The sequence below is a fragment of the Jaculus jaculus genome, chromosome 6 (genome assembly GCF_020740685.1).
Source record: "Jaculus jaculus isolate mJacJac1 chromosome 6, mJacJac1.mat.Y.cur, whole genome shotgun sequence".
Lineage (NCBI taxonomy): Eukaryota > Metazoa > Chordata > Mammalia > Rodentia > Dipodidae > Jaculus > Jaculus jaculus.
Window position 1 is genome coordinate 124758015 of NC_059107.1, and position 22741 is coordinate 124780755.

At 35.5% G+C, this 22741-nt stretch overlaps 2 protein-coding genes across 21 annotated transcripts in view; one reads left to right on the top strand and one right to left on the bottom strand.

The window, feature by feature from the left end:
• Acss3 (acyl-CoA synthetase short chain family member 3) overlaps positions 1–16070 on the top strand; it is a 218460-nt gene extending 202390 nt beyond the window's left edge. Inside the window, exons 13-16 of the mRNA XM_004650533.2 lie at positions 2031–2153; positions 11485–11584; positions 11679–11854; positions 13494–16070. Of these exons, the coding sequence (XP_004650590.1) occupies positions 2031–2153; positions 11485–11584; positions 11679–11854; positions 13494–13562 (468 nt within the window). The 3' untranslated portion in view covers positions 13563–16070. The remainder of the gene's footprint in view (positions 1–2030; positions 2154–11484; positions 11585–11678; positions 11855–13493) is intronic.
• A 1665-nt stretch (positions 16071–17735) lies between these two features.
• Ppfia2 (PTPRF interacting protein alpha 2) overlaps positions 17736–22741 on the bottom strand; it is a 441464-nt gene continuing 436458 nt past the window's right edge. For 11 of the 20 annotated variants that reach the window (XM_045152128.1, XM_045152145.1, XM_045152134.1 and 8 more), the window contains 3 exons: positions 22294–22453; positions 21046–21137; positions 17736–18758 (listed from right to left, as the gene is read on the bottom strand). In XM_045152128.1, coding sequence (XP_045008063.1) covers positions 21079–21137; positions 22294–22453 — 219 coding nt within the window. In that variant the 3' untranslated portion in view covers positions 17736–18758; positions 21046–21078. The remainder of the gene's footprint in view (positions 18759–21045; positions 21138–22293; positions 22454–22741) is intronic. The other 9 variants (XM_004650146.2, XM_045152135.1, XM_045152132.1 and 6 more) reach the window with 1 other exon arrangement.

A 22741-nucleotide genomic window follows, 5' to 3' on the forward strand; every position in this document is an offset into this window, starting at 1 on the left:
CCTATATCCAATTATGTCCTTGACCTTTACCTCACTCAAGGTCATCTGTGCTGTGATGATAACACATGCCAGGGCCCCACCGTGCCTCTCTACTGACCTTTCACTTCTCCTTTCCCTGAGAGTGAGACCTTATATATGTCAGGTTGAATAACTGAATAATGGATGAATAATTTAACTTTCGTAAAAAAACAGAAGGTGCAAGTATTTCATATTCTGTCTTTATTATTTGTGAGTGAAAGATGGATAACCTAATAAACCAGACCAATGGCAAGAATTAAAATGAGTTTCTTTAAAAAGACATCTCAGAGTAGAGTGACCTCAGCATCTAAGATTAAACATTCCTGTGATGGTCTGTGGCAGGAAGATTCATCAGTCTAGTAGATTCCAGTCATCCCTATCTATCTACCTGATGAGCCACAGTTAAGTCATCAGGACCTTGGTGTGATTCATTATCACCTGGCAGTGGTAAAACATTATGTTCATGGGGGTTTTAACATGATTACCTTTAACACTGAAAGACCTCCAAGTCTCAGCATATGGTTAAGCTACATGAACTGGCTCTATAATCGGCCTTGTACCTGACCTCTGACCTTGCCTCTACAGGTGTAATAAAACCACAGAAGAGTAGAGTAACTCATCCAGAGTTCATATTGATTAGTTGTGACAGGGATGAGGTTGGGACCAAAATAGTCTGACTCCAGGGTTCATTCTCTTGCCTGTTGCACAGTGGTCTGCCCTGGTCTCTCATGGGAATAAGAATGACAATTCCTGAGGGCTTATGCTTTGCCAGAATCTATCCTCCCCTGTACACACCACTTTGAACAGGGTTCACACACATCTTGTAAGGAAGAGTTCATTAATTTATTTAAAGACGGTCATGCAAAGACTCAGAAACAGTAAGACATACTGGGTTTTTGATTGAACACAGTTCAAAGTAACTTAGAATAATTAGAAAAAAAATTCTACTTTTCATTTTTGATTCTTCCCTTTATTATGATTTATGGAGAAGCAATGATGTACTGCATTGGCTTTATGAAAAAATAATTTCATTCTTGTCCTGTGAAGAAGGCTCAATGGGTAAAATGCTTGCTGTGTAAGCATGAGGTTCTGAGCTGGGGTCCTCAGCACCCACATAAAATATGGGCATGGTGTGCTTCTGTAATCTAATTGCTGGGATGAAAAGACAGGAGGTTCCTTTCTTCTTGCTACAGAGCAAGTCTAGACCATGTCCTGAGCTCCAAGCTTATTGAGATACTCTGTCTCAAAATTAAGGTGGATCAGGAATGAGGAAGACACCTCATTCAACCTCTGGCCTCAGAATACATGCTTACACATGTGCAAACAAAAACATATGTCCCCACATGTATATGAATATGTTTGTGTACACACACATGCAAAGCTAATAATTTTTCTCCCAAATTATTTTATTAACAACTTCCATGATTATAAAAAAATATTCCATGGTAATATCCTCCTCCCCCACCCCATTTTCCCCTTTGAAACTCCATCCTTCCCATCTCAATCAGTCTCTCTTATTTTGATGTCATGATCTAATATTTTTAAATTAACTTTTCTTTTTAATATTAAATTTTACTGAGGATTTCAATTCCTGCCAATGTTAATAAATTAGCCTGCTTTGTAATTATTTATGGGGAGTATTAACAATTAAAAAATTATGCCATTAGATAATTGTATCAAAGAATTACTTTATAATTCCAAAGTCTATTGAAAATATCGAGCCATTACTTCTCCATTAAAAAAGTAATTGTGTTCATAAACTTTCCAACTATACGTTCAAACACTTAACTTGGACATATATGGGGACAATTTGACTTATTGCTGGCTGGTAGAGGAGCAAAACCATTTTAGCAAGATTTCAACATCAGAGGAAATTTAATTTCAAACTCTGAGAAAGTCAAATGCATAGTATAAATCCATTCCTATCACATTTTAATATTTTACCAAGTTTTAAAATGATTGCATTGCCTACCATTGCATGCTAATTAAACACCACGGATGGTTCTTTTTAGGGTTACTATGACACGATGGATGCTGGTTACATGGATGAAGAAGGATATTTATATGTCATGTCTCGAGTTGATGATGTAATAAATGTTGCAGGTCACAGGATTTCTGCAGGTGCCATTGAAGAGGTATTGACAAATTCCATTATCCTATTCCAGATAGCTAACAGTGCTAACTGAAGGAGTGCTGAGCTTAAATCATCCCATCTAGAATGAGGACATCCCTCTCCTGGCAGAGGCCAGCTCCCTTCTGCCTCTCATTCACTTCCTGTTTTGCGGATTTGAATGCTTACCACACTCCCTCTCACCCTACTTGGCTGGTAGTGAGACATTTCAAACATTTACATGCATTTTCCTTTATGGAAAGACCTACATACATTTACTTATGCCTACATGATCCCTTGAGTATCTCTTGCTTGAGTTACTGCTGCTAATAACCATTTACATATAGTCTTTAAGTGATGTGGATTTAAACCTTTTATTAAAACTAAATTCCAATAACTTTGACTAAAGGATACAAGTTATACAAAGTCTGCTGATATTTTATTTTAATGTATTATTTTAAACTAATTAAACAGGGTAAAATCCATTTTAGTATTATACAAACTATAAGGTTTCTTAAAAATATTTGTACAGGGCTGGAGAGATGGCTTAGCGGTTAAGCGCTTGCCTGTGAAGCCTAAGGACCCCGGTTCGAGGCTTGGTTCCCCAGGTCCCACGTTAGCCAGATGCACAAGGGGGCGCACGCGTCTGGAGTTCGTTTGCAGAGGCTGGAAGCCCTGGCGCTCCCATTCTGTCTCTCTCCCTCTATCTGTCTTTCTCTCTGTGTCTGTCGCTCTCAAATAAATAAATAAAAATTAAAAAAAAATATTTGTACAGATAGTTAGTTCCATAGCACAAGGCAGAATACAGAGAATATTCAACACTGCCCAATAATTGCATCATGTCAACATTTTTTACTCTGACCTTGATAACTCCTAGAACCCACCCTTCTTTTGATGTTATCTATATGCTGAACCTAGAATTTCTTACAAATGGGATGATACCTTACTTCAACCTTTCAGAAATGGAATTATTTTATGGAAATATATTTGCTGTCCACTCATGTGTCCATGTGCATCAGTAGTTTGTCATTTAATATTGTTGTACAGTATTTCATTGAATGGATGGCCTAATGAGCTTATGTATATTTTCATCTCCTGAAGGACATATAACTGTTTTCCAACTTTGGACAATTATATACAATGCCATTGGTTATATTCAGCTACAGAATTTTTTGTAACATTTTATTCATTGCACTAGACTGAACATCGACAGTATGCTTACTCAACTGGCAATTTTTTTTTTCCTGAATGGATGTGCTATTTTGTGCACCCATAAATAGTGTCTGTTGGGTCTTGTTTACTCTCTGCAGCAGTTGGTAGCATCACTATTCTGTATTATGATAGGGTACGATGGTATTTCATTTGTATCCTTTAAATTTACATTTTAATTAATAGTAGCTAATGGCATTAATCATCTTTCCACAGGCTTAGTTTCATCATTCTTTATCTTCTTTGGTGACCTGACAGAAACCTGACTTGCTTATTTTTCTATTGTTTAGTTTTAAATGATATTTATATATATTAGGCTTCTTCATTCTTTTTCTAGTAACTAATTTGAGAATATTTTCTTCCAGACTATGGCTGATGCTTTTATTCTTCCAAAACATTCCTCAAGAAAGTCTAATTGTCTATTTTTCTTTATCTGTAATGATTTTGGTGTTACAGTTAGGAATTCATTCCTAATCCAAAGTTGCAAACACTTTTTTCTCTTGGTTTCAACCAAGATTTTTAAGGCCCTTAGCTTTATGTTTAACCTTGTTGTTTGATATTTTATGTCAACTTTAATTATACATTTGAACTATTTTATACATAGCAGAAGGGGAGATTTGGAAAATTTTAAACAAGTTGATTGATTAGAGGCACACTAGGAATTGGTTGTTATACTTACTTGAATGTATGCATGTGAAAAAGTGATAAAAGTGTAATATAAGCATCAAATAAAAACTCGAGCTGGGCGTGGTGCTGCATACCTTTAATCCCAGTACTCAGGAGGCAGTGGCGGGAGGATCACCATGAATTTGAGGCCACCCTGAGATTACCTCGTAAATTCCAGGTGATCCTGGGCTAGAATGAGACCCTACCTTGAAACAAACAAAAAAAAACTCACGATATGTATTTTAGCCTAGAATTTTTCATTGTAATTCGTAGAAAAAAAGAATATGAAACTAATCATTGCATCCTTTCTAGAACAAAATCCCAGAATAGTTCTTAAACCAACAAAGTAAATAAATTTCATTGTAATGAAAGCAAATTATAAATCAGCAGGGGTAACTATTCAGCTGATTGCAATACACAAATGCAAAGGTTCAACTCCTCTTCCCCTAACAGATAGTTATCTCTGTCTGTAGGCCAAGCATAACAGCTTTATACTTCTTGTTATGTTGATTTTGCTTTGCTTTTAGTATTGGTCAATGTTATATTTTTGACTCAGAAAATAAGATTCTCACAAAATGTTACAGAACATGGAACCTTTACATATTATTATTTTATCATGTTTTAAAATGACTGCATTTTGTAATAAAAAGAAATTGAAATTCATGCCTCATGTATTTCCATGTGTTTTCAAAAGGTAGTTCTGGTTGCATGAACTTTTAATTTCTTGTTTCTAGAAGATTACCTCCAAAATTCATATGCATTTCTAGCAGACTGTGCTAATCAAAACATGAATATTACATTTTTACAACTTTCATTATCAGTCAAAATCCTTAGTTTTACATTCTTACTTTCACAATGGCTACACTTTCCATCTTTCAGTGTATGCTGTACTTTTCTATCTTTCTGTTGACACCCTTCTTACTGTACACAGCAACAGAGTTAGGACTTGCTAAAGATAGGCAAATAAAGCGGTAAAATAAAGGTGCCCATGTTATTGTCATTGTCTTCACTGTATTTGAAATTTCTTAGAGTCATAATCCTTACTAACATTTTCCTAGTATTCATATAATTGTTCAGAAAGTAGATATTTAATATTTGCCTTGAATAGTTTCATTGGTTGTGTAGCCAGCTCTCACTGAGGAATCCAAAGCTCACTATTACACTTTAGGATGCTCAATATTGAAGGCTGGATTCTATTTAAACTTTCACAAATTGCATGTGAAGATATTGTTCTTAGAAAGTTTGTTTGCAGTGAAAAAAAAAATGGCTGATTGTTTAAACACTTATCTATGTTTTCCAATTTTCTCCAAGTAAAATTCTACAACTTTACTAACTTATGTAAAATTAAGTCAAGAAGATCTATTAAAATTATCAACTCCAAAAATATTTAGAAAACTGTCATTTCCCATTCTTTTTTTAAAAGAGAGAAAACTCTCAGTAACTGTATCAATTGCAGAGGACAACAGTCTTACAGATCCTACTATAACTGATGGGCTTCTGACACTATGGAGTAATATGATCTATGATTAATTCTTGAAAGTCCTGATTGTCCAGGGCTTGTGAGGCAGCCAAATACTCCTTACTCTGCTCACTGATAGAGCATGTCTCCTAGGAAACCAGTTGGGCTCCTTGTTTTAAGTCTTTCATTTGTAGATTAAATTTCAGTTTGTGAATTTATCTCAGCAACAGCCTTCAAAACATAGAAATATCATGTAAACTGCTGCATGTAAGGCCTGGTGAGTGTTCTTGCATTTCCCTTTTTGAAGGTCACTCTGGTAGAAGTGTCAGTATTTCCCAGTTAACTACTTTTCAAGATTGAATACATTTCTGTGACGTGACTGTGTCTTGAAATTTCAATTTCTCCCAGTGTTAAATGTGACTTATCTTAAGTAGTTACAATATTGATAAATGCTGATGAAAATTCAGATCTCTTGTGAAGTTTGCTGAAGTACTCCAATGACAGAAGAAATGAAAACCCATCCCTCTTCTCCTTACCTCAGAAGGCATATCTACACAAATGGGCATGAGAGATGGCTTAGCAATTAAAGGTGATTGTTTGTAAAGCCTGATGGTCTGAGTTTAATTCCCATGTACCTATGTAAAGTCAGTTGCCAAAGTGGTGAGTCTGGAGTTCTTTTACAGTGGCAGGAGGCCCAGGTGTGCCAATGTCACTCTCCTTGTATCTGCCTCTTTCTCTATCTCTCTCTCAAATACATAAATACAATATTTTATATATATATATATATATATATATATATATATATGTATGTATGTATGTATGTATGTATGTATGTATGTATGTATGTATAATATCTAAAGCATGGTAGCCAAACCCAGAAACAACAAAGGACAGGCTTTTACCAACCTATTATCATGGCATGTACTTATTCACTGGACTCAAATTGCAAGATCATCATGGACGTTCATGGGTTTTGTGTAGAAGGAATACATAAATGTGGCTTTTTACCCACTCCCCCCATGGTGTTTGTTTCATTTTTGTCTCAGATATTGATAGGATATAGTTGATATTTTTATTCTATTAAATGGTCTAATTAGGGGATGGAGGGATGGCTAGCTGTTAAGGCACTTTCCTGCAAAGCCAAAGGACCCAGATTCGACTCCCCAGGACCCATGTAGGCCAGATGCAGAAGGTGGTACTTTCGTCTGGTGTTTGTTTACAGTGGCTCAAGGCCTTGGCATGCCCATTCTCTCCCTTTCTCTTTCTCTCTCTCTCTCTCTTTCTTTCCCTCTCTCTCTCCCTCTCCCTCTGTCTCTCAAATAAATAAAATGAAGTAAATTTGAATAGTCCAAATATTAAAAGCCATTTGACATTCAAATCTTATTTTATAGGGCCAACACAAAAAGCTGCTTCCTCTATATCATCTTTTAAAGTGATATTTTTCCCTGTGTACCAGTTACCTCCTTGTTGCTGGAACAACACATCCAACTGGTAGTATCTTCCAGAGGAAAGGGTTTATTTACTTCAGCTTACAGTTTCTAGGGGAAGTTTCATCATAGCAGTGAAAGCATGGCAGGAAGAACAGGAAGCCTACGTCACATCTCCACATCAGTAGGAAGGAAGAAGTCTGATTACTAGGCTTGGGGCTGGACTATGTTGCTCCAAAGCCCGTTCCTGGTGACAAAATTTCTATAGGCTCCACAACTTAAATTACCAACAGCTTATTTCACTTGACCAACAGTCAAGTATTCAAAACACAAGGCTGAGGGAGAATTTTTCTCAAACAACAACACTGCTATGCTAAAGAGCTTTTTTTTAAGAGATGAAAGGTTTCTGAAAAACCGTTTCTTCACACAAACTAAGAATTTATCTGAGTAGGCAAAACTGGAAAACTTGTATTTAATAGAATTTTGTGATAATACCATTTCTAGTTTCAAAATATTCCTTGCAACTCTGAAAAAAATCAGAATTTTTACTCCTCTATAAATATGCTACTGTGCAATACAGAGAAAAGGAAGAAATTTAAAAAAGTAACTATGTGGACATTTGGATATTTGATGTAGTTAAAACTGTAGTCATGCTAGTTAGGCAAGAAAATATCTGAATGATTTCTATGATACTCAGTTAACACTTATATTGACAATTTTGAAACTCAGGCACCAATGAACACTTTAATAAATGTGTATTTAGCCAATTAAAACTCTAGTTAGAGCCAGGCTTGGTGGCACATGCCTTTAATCCCAGCATTCAGGAGGCAGAGGTAAGAGGATCACCATGAGTTTGAGGCCACCCTGAGAATACGTAGTGAGTTCCAGGTCAGCCTTGGCTATGGTTAGAACCTACCTTGAAAAATCAAACCAATCAACAACAACAAAAAAGAAAACCTCTAGTTAGCCAAGTGAAGTAGTTGTTCTTTACTTATTAAGGACATTCCAAATCAGAATTACAAACTCTTTTCTCTTTTAAGTCTGTATCTCACTATGCAAGTGTTTTTCTCATGCCTGCCAACTGGTTATGGTACCTGTCAAACTAACATAGTAGTAAAATTTGTCTGTCTTCTCAACATATGAACCTTATCAGAATATATGATTATAACAAACAAGAAAGCTAACAGGGCCAATTTGAAGCCCCATAAAAGCCATGAGAAGGGGTAGTGTTGCAAAGTCTGTAGAGCATTGAATGTCATGCAGAAATTTTTTAAGTGGGGTGGAGAAAGTCAATATATTTATTTATGTCAGCAAGTTTAATAAAGCTGCAGACATTGACTATTTAGCATTCACTATTATTAACACTTTGGGAATTAAAAGATACATAGATGGAAATCACTACAATCCAAAATTTAAAAGTAGATGCTTAAGATAAAGCTTAACAGTAATTTTAATTTGTATGTCTAATCAGGGGCAATGTGAGTGGGATCTCACTAGACTTGTACCAACATTCTGTTCAGTTTAGAGAAAGTAAGTTCAATTTTAAAATATTTTTTATTTGGAACTTTAATATGTGAACATATTGTAAATTATTAATATTCCCATTGGGCTATCCACTTTTGTCCCCTTTTGTACCCTATTTTACTGAGAGCCTTATTTCATGGAGGTTTCAACAGTCACTGTGGGGTCATGAATGCACCATTCAATTATTATGGGGAGGTGTCTTTCCACACTGTGTCCCTTGACATTTCTTCCACCCTCTTCTTCTGCAGTATCTTCTTGGCCATTGGAGGGTGTGTTAGAAGTCTCCCTTAATGTTGAGCTCTAAACAGCCTCTGATTTCCAGCTTTGATGAGTTTTGAGTCTCTACCACTGTCTGTCTGGCTAGCTATGAGAACAGCACTCATACTTAACCTGCCTCTCCCTTTGCAATGTTCCCTGTTCCCTGTAGGTTGTGAGTTGAGGTGAGTTATCAAGTACTAGGCATTTGGCTGAGAAAACTTATTTTTAATATGATTTCATTAAAACAAAAAACTCTCCATGAAAAGTTTGCACCTTAAATGGTATATCCCTAATGTCGTTTTGTATTTCATTTTCCTTCCTTATCTCTTGGTTGTATATCATAGTCTAGTTTGGCAACTACTTCTTGTCATATGACCATCATGTATTGAAAGCCTTACTATCCTTACATTTCTTCTCACTTCTTTCTCCTCGAAATAAACTTCCTCCACTTGGCTGTCTTAAAAGTATCTGCCAGGAACTTTCCCAGGACAACACACCATCTTTCCTCATAATCTTAACATTGTCCTGGCTGAGAAACTTCTATCACCATGCAACCAGACACTCAAACCCAAACTTCACTCTTAACCCCTCAGGCTTATTCATACCACTCATCCAATTCATCCTCACTTTTTGTCAATTTTGCTTCTGAAGAAACTGAAATCTTTATGCTAACTACCATAACCTTAGAACCCTACAGTACCCTTTTCTAGGCTGTTCCTCTGCCTAAACTGTAATACCTACCCTCAATGCTACTGAATTTGCTTTCCATGTTGAAATAAAAATACATTTGTGGTCTTCAAGCTCTAGGTGAGAAAAGCCAATCTGAAAATTATGAACAGTATGATGTATGAGAAAGGAAGTAGAGATGGTAAAATCATCAGTGTTGCCAGGGGCATAGGGAAAAGCTGAGGGAGAGGTGTTTGAAACCTAGGAGTTGAGAGGACAGAGTTAAAGTTATAAAACTATCTGGATGATAGTATCATGGTGGGTACAAATCATACCTTTATCAGACCTATACCTGTACAACAACATGAGCAATATTATAAACTGTGGAGTAGGATGATAGCTGGTTCTTTTTTTTTCTTTTGTAATTTTTTTCCTGATTTATTTTTATTTATTTATTTGAGACATAGAGAATTAGGGAGAAAAAAAGGGAGATAGAGAGAGAGAATGGGCATGCCAGGGCCTCTAACCACTGCAATCGAACTCCAGATGCATGCATCACCATGTGTATCTGACTTTCGTGGGACCTGGAGAATCAAACCTGAGTCTTTAGGCTTCACAGGCAAACACCTTAACCATGAAGCCATCTCTCCAGCCCACTGGTCCTTTACTTATAATACAATATGCCACGTGGTACAGATTAGTGAAGGTAGGGGCTGTATGTATTTTCTGCTTTCTGCTTAATTTGCTGTGATTTTCAAAGTATTTTAATGAAATGGGATTGGTTTATAAAATTTCCCCCGATCTTGTATCCCCTCTTCAATTATTCTCTCAATTCTGCTAGAATAAAAGGAGTACTGAATTCCTAGCACAGCTCTCATCTACCCATGTAGCTCCTCCCCTTTTCTGTCATCACCACTGTCTGCTCTCTGCTTTGTACCCACACTGGTCTCTTACATGTATAAATGGCAACTGTGATATCTCCCCGCCCCTCTTCTTCTTCTCATTGCTATTTGCTACGTGATGATGCCTCAGAAGTCCATATCCTTCCTGAAGTTAGTCGCTTTTGCTAAATCTTGCATATAATTGGTACAGGATGTCATTTCCTCAGAGGCTGTACCCTTTTTATTGTTAAAACCATGAAATTAAATAATTATGGTTACTTATTAATATCTATCTCCCCTCCTAGATGATAAGCCCCATGAAGTGATAATCTAAATTTGCTCGTCACTGTGCCTAGTGCAGTAGAATTGCAATTTAGGAGGTATTTAGTAAGTATTTGTGGAATGAATGAATAAATGAATGGATTAGAAAAAAATACTGCAGAATGAGTCTTGGGAATCAAGTATGGGGACAGTTTTCTCTCACCATTAGTCATTTGGAAGCACTGAAATACATATTAATCTCTCAGAGGAGAGCTTTCTGAATACACATTTTACAAATTCTGTTGTAGCATATTTTTAATCGTAGTCATCTATATTTCTTGTGGTTATTAAAATCTGTGATTTCTTGTGATCCCACATAGATAACTGTTTTACTTTGTAAGACCCACAGGGCACAGTGTCAGCATTATTCCCTGTCACTGTGATTATCTGATGTCAGTGCTTCTCTCAAAGGTCAGCTTTCTCCATTCAAGTCCTCAAACATCTTTCTCAACTAATGCCACCTCTCTCAAAGAATGGAATGATTTCATAGTATTCCTGATAGCTATATCCCCCAGATTTATTGCTTGGTCCTGGGCTAACCATGGATGCCTCTGAAAGTTGTGCCCATGGTAGCCAGCCCTGATTGCAATTCAAATGGACATAAGGCTGCTTGTTGGAGTTTTATGTACTGTTTATATACGGTACCCACTACACATTTTCTCTGACTTCATTAATAAACAATTACAATGAAGAAGCAATCCATTGACTTTCCAGGTTAGCTAAGTAATTTATCTTAATTACTGCCAGCCAGTGGTGACTACCATGGGGATTTCAGCCATTCACCTCAGTAATGATGATGTCAGTTAGTAAATTTTCTGGAAAATAGCTATGGATTTTCCTCATTTTCTATAATATAACTAAATTATCAGCATATATGTCTTTTTGTAGTTTATGTATAAATACATAAGCATATACTTTCTAACAGAATGCCTTTTCTTATCATAGTCAGTCCTTTCTCATGGTACTGTAGCTGACTGTGCTGTGGTTGGCAAGGAAGATCCTTTGAAAGGTCATGTCCCCTTAGCACTCTGTGTGTTGAAAAGAGGTGAGACATCTTTGTTCTCCTTGATTGGATCTGACTGGATCAGAATACCTGACTGAAGCTAATTTAGTGTTTACCACCTCAATGTTCTCCCTAGATATAAATGTGACAGAAGAACAAGTTTTGGAAGAAATAGTGAAACATGTGAGACAGAGCATTGGCCCTGTGGCTGCTTTTCGAAATGCGGTTTTTGTCAAGCAGTTACCCAAAACCAGGTCTGGCAAGATTCCACGATCTACTCTGACTGCCCTGGTCAATGGTAAACCATACAAGGTAAATTATCAAGGGTGGGTTAGGCTGAAATCTGAAATGATTTTCATCATGTGTTTGGCATCAAGAAAATGCTTTAAAAATTGTTCTTGGGCTGGAGAGATGGCTTAGTGGTTAAGTGCTTGCCTGTGAAGCCTAAGGACCCCAGTTTGAGGCTCCATTCCCCAGGACCCATGTTAGCCAGATGCACAAGGGGGCATACACATCTTGAGTTCATTTGCAGTGGCTGGAAGTCTGGCACACCCATTCTCTCTTTCTCTCTCTCTCTGCCTCTTTCTCCCTCTGTCTGTCACTGTCAAATAAATAAATTAAAATAAACAAAAGTAAAAATAAAAAACAATTCTTAATCATGAATGGTATATCTAGCAAGCACATATAACCATATATTACCTGCACATGTTGTTAATATATTTATTATAAATATATGTATTATTAACACATTACTATAACCATGTAGGCATTATATAAACACATATCTATACTACTAAGGGAAATTTTTCATAGCTACTCTGTAGGAATGAATGTTTGAGAACAATGTTAGTTAAAATCATATGCTTTAATCATAGGAAGCTTTGTGTGATTTTTTTCCTATTAGTAATTCTGGCAAACATACTTGCAGAAAGTCATGCCATTTGAAGCAAAGATACATTCTGCTTCTTTATATTTCCTAATAGCCATTAGTTAATGAGAAAACCAAATATGTGAAGCTTGCAGGAGGTGTTTAAAATACTCTGATATGTGCTAATCATTTTCTCGTTCTGAGAGAAACTAGTTTTGGCAACCTTAGACTGATTCAAGCACATGGATTTTTAAAATTTCTATGCTTATTATCTTTGCATGGCTACATATCATTTTATCAGTCAGCACTAGACAATACAGTAGAAAAACTTCTTGTGCTAATGAAGCCAAAATAAACAAACAAAAATTTATTAGAAATATTTATAAAGACCCATACTTTTGCCAATTGAACCAATTATTTTACTATTCTGGAGAAATGTAGATTTAAAAAAATATATTAGGATCAAAGTTTCCTCTTTCATAGATTTGTATGTGTGGGCATGTGTGGTTTTGCATGAGTGCATGCATGCATGTTCCACAGTGTAGATGGGAGGTCAGTGGACACCTTCCCTGATTGGTGGTCCTTGTCTTTCCTCTTCACTTGAGGCAGGATTTGTCTCTCTGGATCTCATGGCTATTGTTTTTTCATTGCATTTGCATTGAGGATCCAGGAAAGTCTATCTCTGCCTCCATATCCTTGTCAATGTGCTGAGAGTATAGAAGCCCTTCATAGGTTTCTTATGTGGTATCAAGGATCAAACTCAGGTACTCAAGCTGGGCATGAAGCACTTTATCCATAGAACCATCTTCCCAGCCTTATGTTATTCATTTACAGAAGTAGTAAAAAGTATTCTGGACTAGGACAGTGTATGATATAATCCTAACAATGAAGACAGTTGCAGGGGAGTCAGGAACTAAAGCCAGTTTCTTGACAGAGTTTGAGGCCAGCATGAGGTCAGTTGTCTCAGAAACAAAACAACAAAAACCAAACACAGATAATATAAACAAAAACATTGAATATATGTTCAACTATACAAATAGGGTTCACAGAAAAACCTTCTTCTAACATTCCATTTCCTTCCAGGTAACTCCTACAATCGAAGACCCCAGCATTTTTGGGCACATAGAAGATGTGCTGAAGCAGTCCTCGTGACATTTTGTTTTCTATTTTCCATCTGTTTGAATTAATTTTTCTAGTGGTATTTAAGTTATGTCTCTGATATAAATGTTTAAATAGAAATGACTTGTTCACTGGAAAAATCTGGGCTACAGAAATAAGATGAGGATTAGCAAAAGTGCTGTGTGTGGTTTTGCAGGAGCCATTCGTCATCATTATTTCTTTACTGTAATCAGGCTCATTATATATGGTCCAACACCTTATGGATATGTATGGATCTATGAGCACTAAATCTATGAGCACTAAAAGCACATTTTAATTGAATTTTCATTGATGTATATTTTCCAAAGTCAATCAAAATGTAAAATTCAAATCATCCCAAAAATAATTTAAATGTTTCTTGCAGAAATTCATGTTTCCTAAACTCATATCAATTCATATGTTTCCTAAATTTTTTGATGTTTTCAATGAAATTGAGGATTTGGGCAGTTTTATGTATCCACCAGGGCAGCTGAAATCATCATTAGGTATGAAGACATGCCCTCCACAAGGACACCAGGGTTAGAGCTCCATACCAAGAAAGGAAAGTTACACACCTACCAGAGAAAATAGAGGTCCTACAAACATTTCTTTGATGAAGTGAAGGCTGCAAGAAGCTTCCACTCATTTCTCTGTTGACTGTGGGCTGTGTATGTCTTGATGATTCTCATATCTAATGGAATCAGAAAATCACATACAAATGGAGTAGAATGACAAGAAAAAAAAATGCCTGGATGAAATTGCATACAAATGAAATTCAGTAGAGTTGCAATAAAGGTGCATAAGGAGAAAGTGAAAGGCTTTCAATTTAGATGAACAATCAAGTTACCTCCTGGATAATGTCAATTATTGATATCATGTTTTGGACAAGAGCTCTTGTATTCTGGGCTAGCCTCAAACTTGCTATGTAGCTGAGGCTGATTTAGAACACTTGGTCCTCTACCTCTACCTCCTGAGTGACGGTTTTGCCTGCACCAGACTGGACTCAAAATTAGTAATTTTTTTTTCTGTTCTTTAGACCAAACCCAGGACCTTATGCATACTAGTCATGCCCTTTACTATTGAGTTATGTTCCTAGTACTCAGTGAACTTTGCATGAGTGCTTTAGCCATGAGTCCAGGTGACAATTTCAGGACAATGGAGAATGGTATAAACTAAAAATCATATAACCCAAAAAAGGGCTGCCCAAATCGGTCCAGTAGAGCAAGACCCAGGGTAGAGACCAGTCCCATTCTGCAAGAATCTCTGTTTTTCAGTGAAAACCAAGTCTATAATTTTATATGAAATTTCAAATTTTAAATGAACACTAGTATATTTGAAATCATATCAAACATATCTTTCTACTAAAACTTCCATAAAACTCCCAATACTTTTTAAAAGAAATTGGAAATGGATATTTAATAAAATCTAATACAATACTAATATATCAGTTAGCTCAAATAAAAGTAGGTGATTAATAATCTTAGAATTCCATTATTCACAAAGTGTATATTTAAACCTAAAATGTGTGCCATGCCAATGGAATCATTGATAATTATCAAAAATATTTTAGTTCGTTGGGAACATTATTATCCAGAACAGAGTACCCTAACACAATAATTTAGGCCATGAAATATAGGTGAGAAACAATGTGTGTGAACTTATTTCTCATAAATGTAATGTTTGTCTCCCATTTAGATATTTCTAGAATGTAGACTATAGGTTCTAAAATAAATGGACTCTCATATTAGAATTTTAATTGATTAAACTACATTATTGTTTATCATAAAATATACATTCTTTAGTTATTTTAGTATATTGAATTAAATCAACTAAATAAAAATTTTATAATCTGAAGCTATTGAGATGTTTAAACTGTCCTTCCTGTTGAGTATGTTGTATCCACTGTCACAACTATGGTACTTACAAATAAACATTGATATCTTAGCATTACAATATATTTTCTTTTGTTTTTCCATGTAACAGTGAGTTACTGGAAATGTAACTTCTTTAAGATGTATTTTTGCATAATGGTTGTGCTCTGGACAACCATTTTTAAACTAAGTATCATTGTTTATTTGTAAGCTAAGGATTCAGTCAGATTCAAAAATTATCAAAGTTTATATTTTGATCCTCTTACCCATATTTTTTCCTGCTAATAGATTTGAATGGACACTTCAGCATCAGCTTTGAATTGTTTCCCAGTTGAGTGAGTCTGCCAAACAATGCACAGGGCAAAGTCACTACTGATGTCTGATTGAAAAAAGTCATCTCCTTCAGAAGCTCAGAGAAAATAGTTACTTTCATGTGATTGGAAATGAGGCAAACATATATATTCCAGTCATCAGGTGCTTTTAATTTGACAAGAGAATTAAGAAATTGTCTAAGTGTAGCTTATCATGAAGCATTTTGAATAAATGATACCTATAATATTTTGAAATAAATGTACATTTAAATGCAAAAGTATAATTTTGCTAAAAATGTGATCATGGATAAACATTTTAAAATAAAATCTATGTGATCTTTTTTTTGGTATTTTCATAAAAGTTTTTAACTGTAAGATGTCTGAGAAAAATAAAAGTGATTTGAAAATATATATGCTTTTAAATATAATAAATATATACTAATGAGACCTCTCTATATAAAGTTGTATTTGAGAGCACTTGATCTGGCTACTTAAAATATTATTCCAATATTCATGGTCAAAGATCAAAACACGAAGGTTCTGAGATCAATTGTTAAATGAGTTTTAGAATCTGATTGAAAGTTTCTTACTCTGCATATTATATGGATTTCTGGAGAAGTGGCTAGTCTCCTGCATCACTGTGTGTTAGGTCCTATCACACATGATTTAATATTCTCACTTGATCTCTAAAGAGAGGAAACTGATGGAGTTTGGTGATGGGGTGCTTGTCATAATTCAGAACTTGAATGTACACTAAAGACTTGTGTGATACAGGTTTTGTCCCCAGAGCCATGTTTTTTGTGTGCAGTATGGAATTTTTACAGGGAGGTGGGGCTTTGTGGAAAGTAATTCGATCATGGTCTGAACTATTAAAGGGGACTTAGTGACCCAGTCACTTCTCTTAGATTTTTCCTGACTATGGGTTGAGCAATTTGTCCTACTGTGTTCCCTGCTGTGCCATCCCACACCCCACTAGAAGCCCTATCTTGGGCTGGAATCTCCCAAGCTGTGAGCGCCAGGTAAACCCATCCTCTCCCTAAGTTAATTATTACTATTATTTCAATTTGGTGATAGAAAGCTAGTTTATTTGAGAAAATAAAAATCTGCTTGTAGTAGTTGAATGTCAGAGGTTTTCTCCTGTATTTCATTTAGAGGAATCAAACCTTTTATTTTCAGGTGCTTTTAGGAAGTTCTCATTGTTTTGGATGAAGTAACCTATTTAGAAAAATTCAAAACCACTTCCATAAGCTAGTTTAGAGCGCCTCCCTGTGGCTATTTTGAATCCTAACAGACCATGGACAGAGCAAGAATTACTTCATTATAACTCAAGTATATTACTGAATTTTATGTTACTAGTTACTAGAAAACGAAGCTTCAACAGTGAACTGGAAGTATGTTTTTATTGACAATGGAGAGGGTTTCTGTTACCATTACCTTTTGATCGAATCTGTTAAACAAAAATAGACATCGAAACAAATGTAATGTACGTGCAAAGATAGCAAATTAAAATTTAAAAAAAGAAATTACTAATGACAGATCTTGCGCTTAATATGATCAAGCAGCATACAATCAGCAGTTAGATCAATGGTATTATTAAATAGGTTTCATTTTGAAATTTCCCATATAAACAAAGATTAAACAACAGTAACACCACCAAATAAAGCCACAGGAAAGAGATTACTCTTCTATACTTTTTATACACTATATATGTTAATCATTCTGTCTTTCCCTTAATTCCTCTGATAAAACCGACTTCAGGGAAGTCACAACAAGGCCATCTTGGCTAAAAGCTTGTAACATTAGACATGAGTCTGCTAATGCCCTGTTATTCTGGTAACAAAGAAAGAAGAAAGAGAGAGAGAGAGGAGAAGGGAGGAAGAGAGAAAGGAAGGAAGGAAGGAGGAAAGAAAGGAAGGAAGGAAGGCTGGAAGAAAGAAAGAAAGAAAGAAAGAAAGAAAGAAAGAAAGAAAGAAAGAAAGAAAGAAAGAAAGAAAGGAAGGAAAGAAAGGAAAAGAAAAAAAAGAAAAGAAAAAAGAAAGAAAAGAAAAGAAAAAAGAAAGAGAAGGGTTGTTTCTGGGGTTCTGGTGGAGATGAGCCTCAAACGCTGTGGTGGCTGGTATTCACTGTCCATTGCTGGCAGGCATCTCAGGGTATTGGAATGAATATGGTGTTCTTGATAAAGAAGTTGTGAGTGCGTGTGTATGTGCGTTTATGTGTATGTGTGTGTGTATGTATGTATGTATGTGTGTGTGTGTATGTGTGTGTGTGTTTCTTGGCCCATAGGGAGCAAGAGAAGATAATGATGATAGTTTTCTTAATATAAATTTCTTTTAAATAATTGCTTTTGACTCTTGTAAACAGTTTTTTATTTTTTTTGTATTGAAAAGGAGATCGAGCCATCACAGTGCTATTTCTAAAGATATAGGACATCCCTGATTGCCTTTAAAGGTCATGTTTGGCTCCAGTTCCAGGTTAAATCATTTTTTTTTTAAATTTTACATGATCAGAGGCAGGTGTTCAGCTTTAAGTATTGACAGACTTGAAGGAGAAACATATTGATTGACTGTTACAATTCAAAAACTGTAAAAATGGTGGAATGGTAAAATACCAACAGTACTTAGAATTATTAAGGGTTTGTACTCGAGACTCCATGAACCATAAATTTTATTTTTAAAAAATCATATTTATATCCATTTACATAAGACTTACACATTTAAAAAGAAATACACAGTAATACATAAATGCCTAGTATATTACAACATGAAAAACTGGTGGCTCCATTTCATGAAAGTGTCTGTCGTTCAGAATTTATGATGTAGACGATGATCATTTTCCAAATGACTGAAGCATGTTATGACAGTTGTAGTAAACCGATCAACCTTAGCATTTGACATCCCTCAAAATCACATTTTTAGCTTGTAATAAACCATTACTTATATTATTTTCTTAGAATTCAGTCTTCGCAAAGGCTTTCACTGTCTTCTTAGATGGTAGTGCACTTTAGGTAGAGTAGACTGAAAAGACGACATCTAAAATAGGTAATGGGCAGTGTTAGTTCACTGACAGGTCCCAGCTTGCGAATCCCACACCCTACCTCATGGGTTACTTTCATGCACTCTGCCTGCGCCTGCCCACAAAAATATTACTGGAGGGAAGTTTGTCCAGGGTCGAATGAGTAGTAGATTACATAAGCATCCAGTCTTCTCCAAAGTTTTGTTCTTTGCAACTCAACTTAATAAAAGGTAGGATTTGCTCAACTTTAGGGAAAGTTTGGCAGTCACAGAAGCAAAAATACTCATATAAAATAACAGCATGCCTTTTCAAAATTTTATAGCTTGCTAAGTAATAGTTGGATTGTTTTACTTATTCCATCAGGTGTATTGATATTCTAGCTCATATATAATAGGTTTCTTTGAAAGTTGATTTTGTTTAATACCATATTGACAATAAATAATGCATTTTAAATTCTCTGTGTTAGTAGTATATAGCAACATGAATTCTCTCTAGGCAGAATATACTTAGAAAAAATTCACAGCCACTGTTATTGACACAAGAAAAAGAAATAGTATGCTTTGAATTCTTTTAAATAACACAATGCTTTTAATAATGCTAATGCCTCAACAAAATGAAAAAAAAATGGCTGTGCTGTATTTATAAATAGCTATTTTTATACTTAATGGTTAAAAACTAAGAAATGTGAACTAGAATGCCATGCAGAAAATTAAAAAAAAAAAATACAAAACACTTGCAAGTAGTTAGAGAGTAATTCTATTCATCAGTTAAGAGCAAAGAAGCAAGCACTACTGAACCCATTAAATAGTCATTTGTAAATTCGTAGAGTATTTAGTTCCTGAGAAAATTATGCTATGCATTGAATCCATTACAAACAGTATTTTGGAAATCTTATATAGCCAAATTATTATGCATTTTAGGTTATGCATAATTAGATGCCAAATTGTATAGGGTAATTAAAATTTTGATTTTAGGGTTATACTTTGTGAAGTTCAATCACTGATCAGGGTGGCATTCTTTGTTGTTTTGTTTTATTGACTGGTGATACAGATAAGGCTATAACATAGTGACTCTCATGTTAAGCCCAGAAGTCCAACCACAGGATGTGCAGAGCTTCCAGTTCAAGGCAGTGAATAAAGAGCATCCGGCAAACTCCTCCCTGCTGCCTCTGCTTCATCGTGCCACCCCTGGGTTCATGTGTGTCTCTAAGAAGTAGTTTTTTTTTAAATGTACATTCATTGAAAATCCTACACTAACTAGTACATCCTAGTTTTAGGTTCTGGTTATTACTGAGCATTTCACATTTATAAATCTAGAAATCTAGTTTTACTTAAAAATGTTATTTAGTAAAATGCCATTTCCTATGGTTTTGGAAGTATGTTTCATTGATTTGGATTTCTCTGCAATGCTTTATATATGATTATAAAAGTAAATTTTATGTTGTTCTTATCATTCTTGTAAATTCTTGTTCCCATGTTACATTCCTCAGGTTCTTAAAATTTGTACTTATTTTCAACAAATATAAAGCACACAGCACACTGTAACTTGAGTATTTTCAGTTTTCAATTTTTTTTTAAAGTATAAATACCACATCTAAATCGCTGTCCTGTTTCATCCTCTATTTGACTCTGTGAGCTTGCTTAAATCCTAATGGCCTGCTTTGGCTTCCTTATGAGGTAGACACTTAAAATCCATGATTCTTTTCTTAATATTTTTATTTGTTTGTGGGCAAGGGGTGTGAGATAGAAGGAGAGAGAGATAGAGGGAGAGAAAGATACAGAGAGTGGGAGAGTAGACTATAGGTGTGCCAGGGCCTCTTGCCACTGCAAACAAACTTCAGGTACATGAACTACTTTGTGTGTCTGGATTTACATGGATACTGGGGAATGGAACCCAGGCCAGCATGCTTTGCAATAAGCACCTTCAACAACTTACCTATCTCTCTAGCTGTACAATCTATGACTCTTTAATATTAAACTCTTATTAATAAAATCCTATAGAAATCAAAGTAAAATGCTACTGAAAACTAGAAAGTATTATGTGACAAAACCCATAGATGTGACATAACGGAGCAACAGGTCTGTAACAAATAGGCCATAGGTCATAGATTGGTGGTAATAGGAAGTACTAGACGAGGTGTTACCATAGAAAATATTCCTATCCCCCCTCTATAGCTCAAAGGGGTGATCATTGCACCTCCGTACTGCTAGACCATACCTCAAGGCATGGGATGTCTTTGCTAGCCTCTGAAAGTTCAGTCTATTTGGTATTTTGTTGTTTGTCAGCCAAAGGGAAACTACTCACAGCAGGTCATTGCTGCCTCCTTTGAGTGGCTTGTCAACATGAGTATGTGCGAACAGTGGAGTTGTCTAACCTCTGCAGTCTTGATGAAGCAACTGCAAATGGAGAAAAGGGCTTTAGAGGGTCTCAGATGGATGATGGATAAGAGAGATTTATTTTCTCTGCATAAAGGGATCCTGAACTTATTATTTGATGCTCTTTCTCAGGTATAAGCCACTCAACATTCCTCATTTCTAGACCCTGTAACTAATGACAATTGACTGGTATAATTCACCTGAGCTCTGGAGTGACTATCTTTGAATCCATAGATTAAACATGTGCCAGGAATATCTCCCCAGAGCACTTTTTTTTTAAGATTGTTCTTATAAAACTCCTTATGGCATATTGTGTTTTCCTCAGTATGACAAACTTTTGTACTAATTTTCATAATGTGAAATTATTCAGAAACCTTGCTAACATGTTCCACAATATTAACAAGCAATAAGAAACGGAGACCAAAGATCAGTCTATGCTGGAATTAATCTTAAGAATTTTAATAGCCATTATAGTTATGACTCTTGAAAAGAAGTAATGATGCTAGGTTACTATCTTAATAGCAAGAGTACAGCTATATTTCTTTAATGCTTGCCGAACAGAATTTTTTTTTAAAGTCTCCAGAATGACTATTTTCATCTGTGAAATATGTCTAATGTCCACAGAAGGAAATATAATTGGGAAATTTCCATTGGTTTTGTGTTCAGTTAATTTTCTTCACATGGTTATGCTTTTTAATTTAAGGCCTTCTGCCTTGGTAAGAGATAAAAATGGCTGATGAGTCTGAACTTGAAGGATAAAATATAAAATTTACCACCTTTCAAACATATGAAATGTCAGTAGAGGGAATTTTCATTTATTACAAATTGTTGGTCTAAATACAATATTTATCTTTAAAAGTTGTTTTGGGAACGGAAGAGTAAAGGAGCACAAATCTTGCAGATATTGATTACTGTTCCTAGATGTGGACATTAGTGAAACTGCTCTCCTTTAAGATGTTGTAAATAGTTTGAAACATATGAAAAAAAAATGCCATGAGTTCATGCATTAGCAGTTTACAAAGGGATCCAGTATTTGATAAAAGCAAAGTAAATTTCAAGCAGAGCAAATCAACTTAAGAAAAGGATCAATTCTGGAAAGCTATGCAAGGTCAGAGAATTATGTAGCTTTGGCTAAACAAGCCGTTTACTTCCTAGTGGGAAGGAAAAGCTACTGTACCATCCGTTGTCATTTTCCTTGACTGCCCAGATGTTGTAGTCAATCTAAATCCAGCTGGTAGCGTTTCTGAGGACCCCGGCATCATGCTGATTCCATGTACTTCACGAGGAGGAAACTGCCTTCTCCAGGTGGATCCCCGCCTGAAATTCTTGTCATCAGTCTGCCAGTACAGAGTGTTAATGGGATATGAAAATCAGCAAGCTATTCCAGAAGTTTCAAAGCGGTAACCTAACTCATTGACATTCCACCTGTCAGATATACATATGCTGCATCTTGAACACTCTTGTTGCTTCCAAAATGAGTTTGTGAGTGTCAGACATCATGTTTCCATAACAACAATACAGTTTCAAATCTAAAGTTTGTCATGTTTATAAACCTTTGGAAACTTCAAATCCCAACCTGTAATTTATTTTTTTTCCAAATGGACCATTTGATACTATTTATTGAA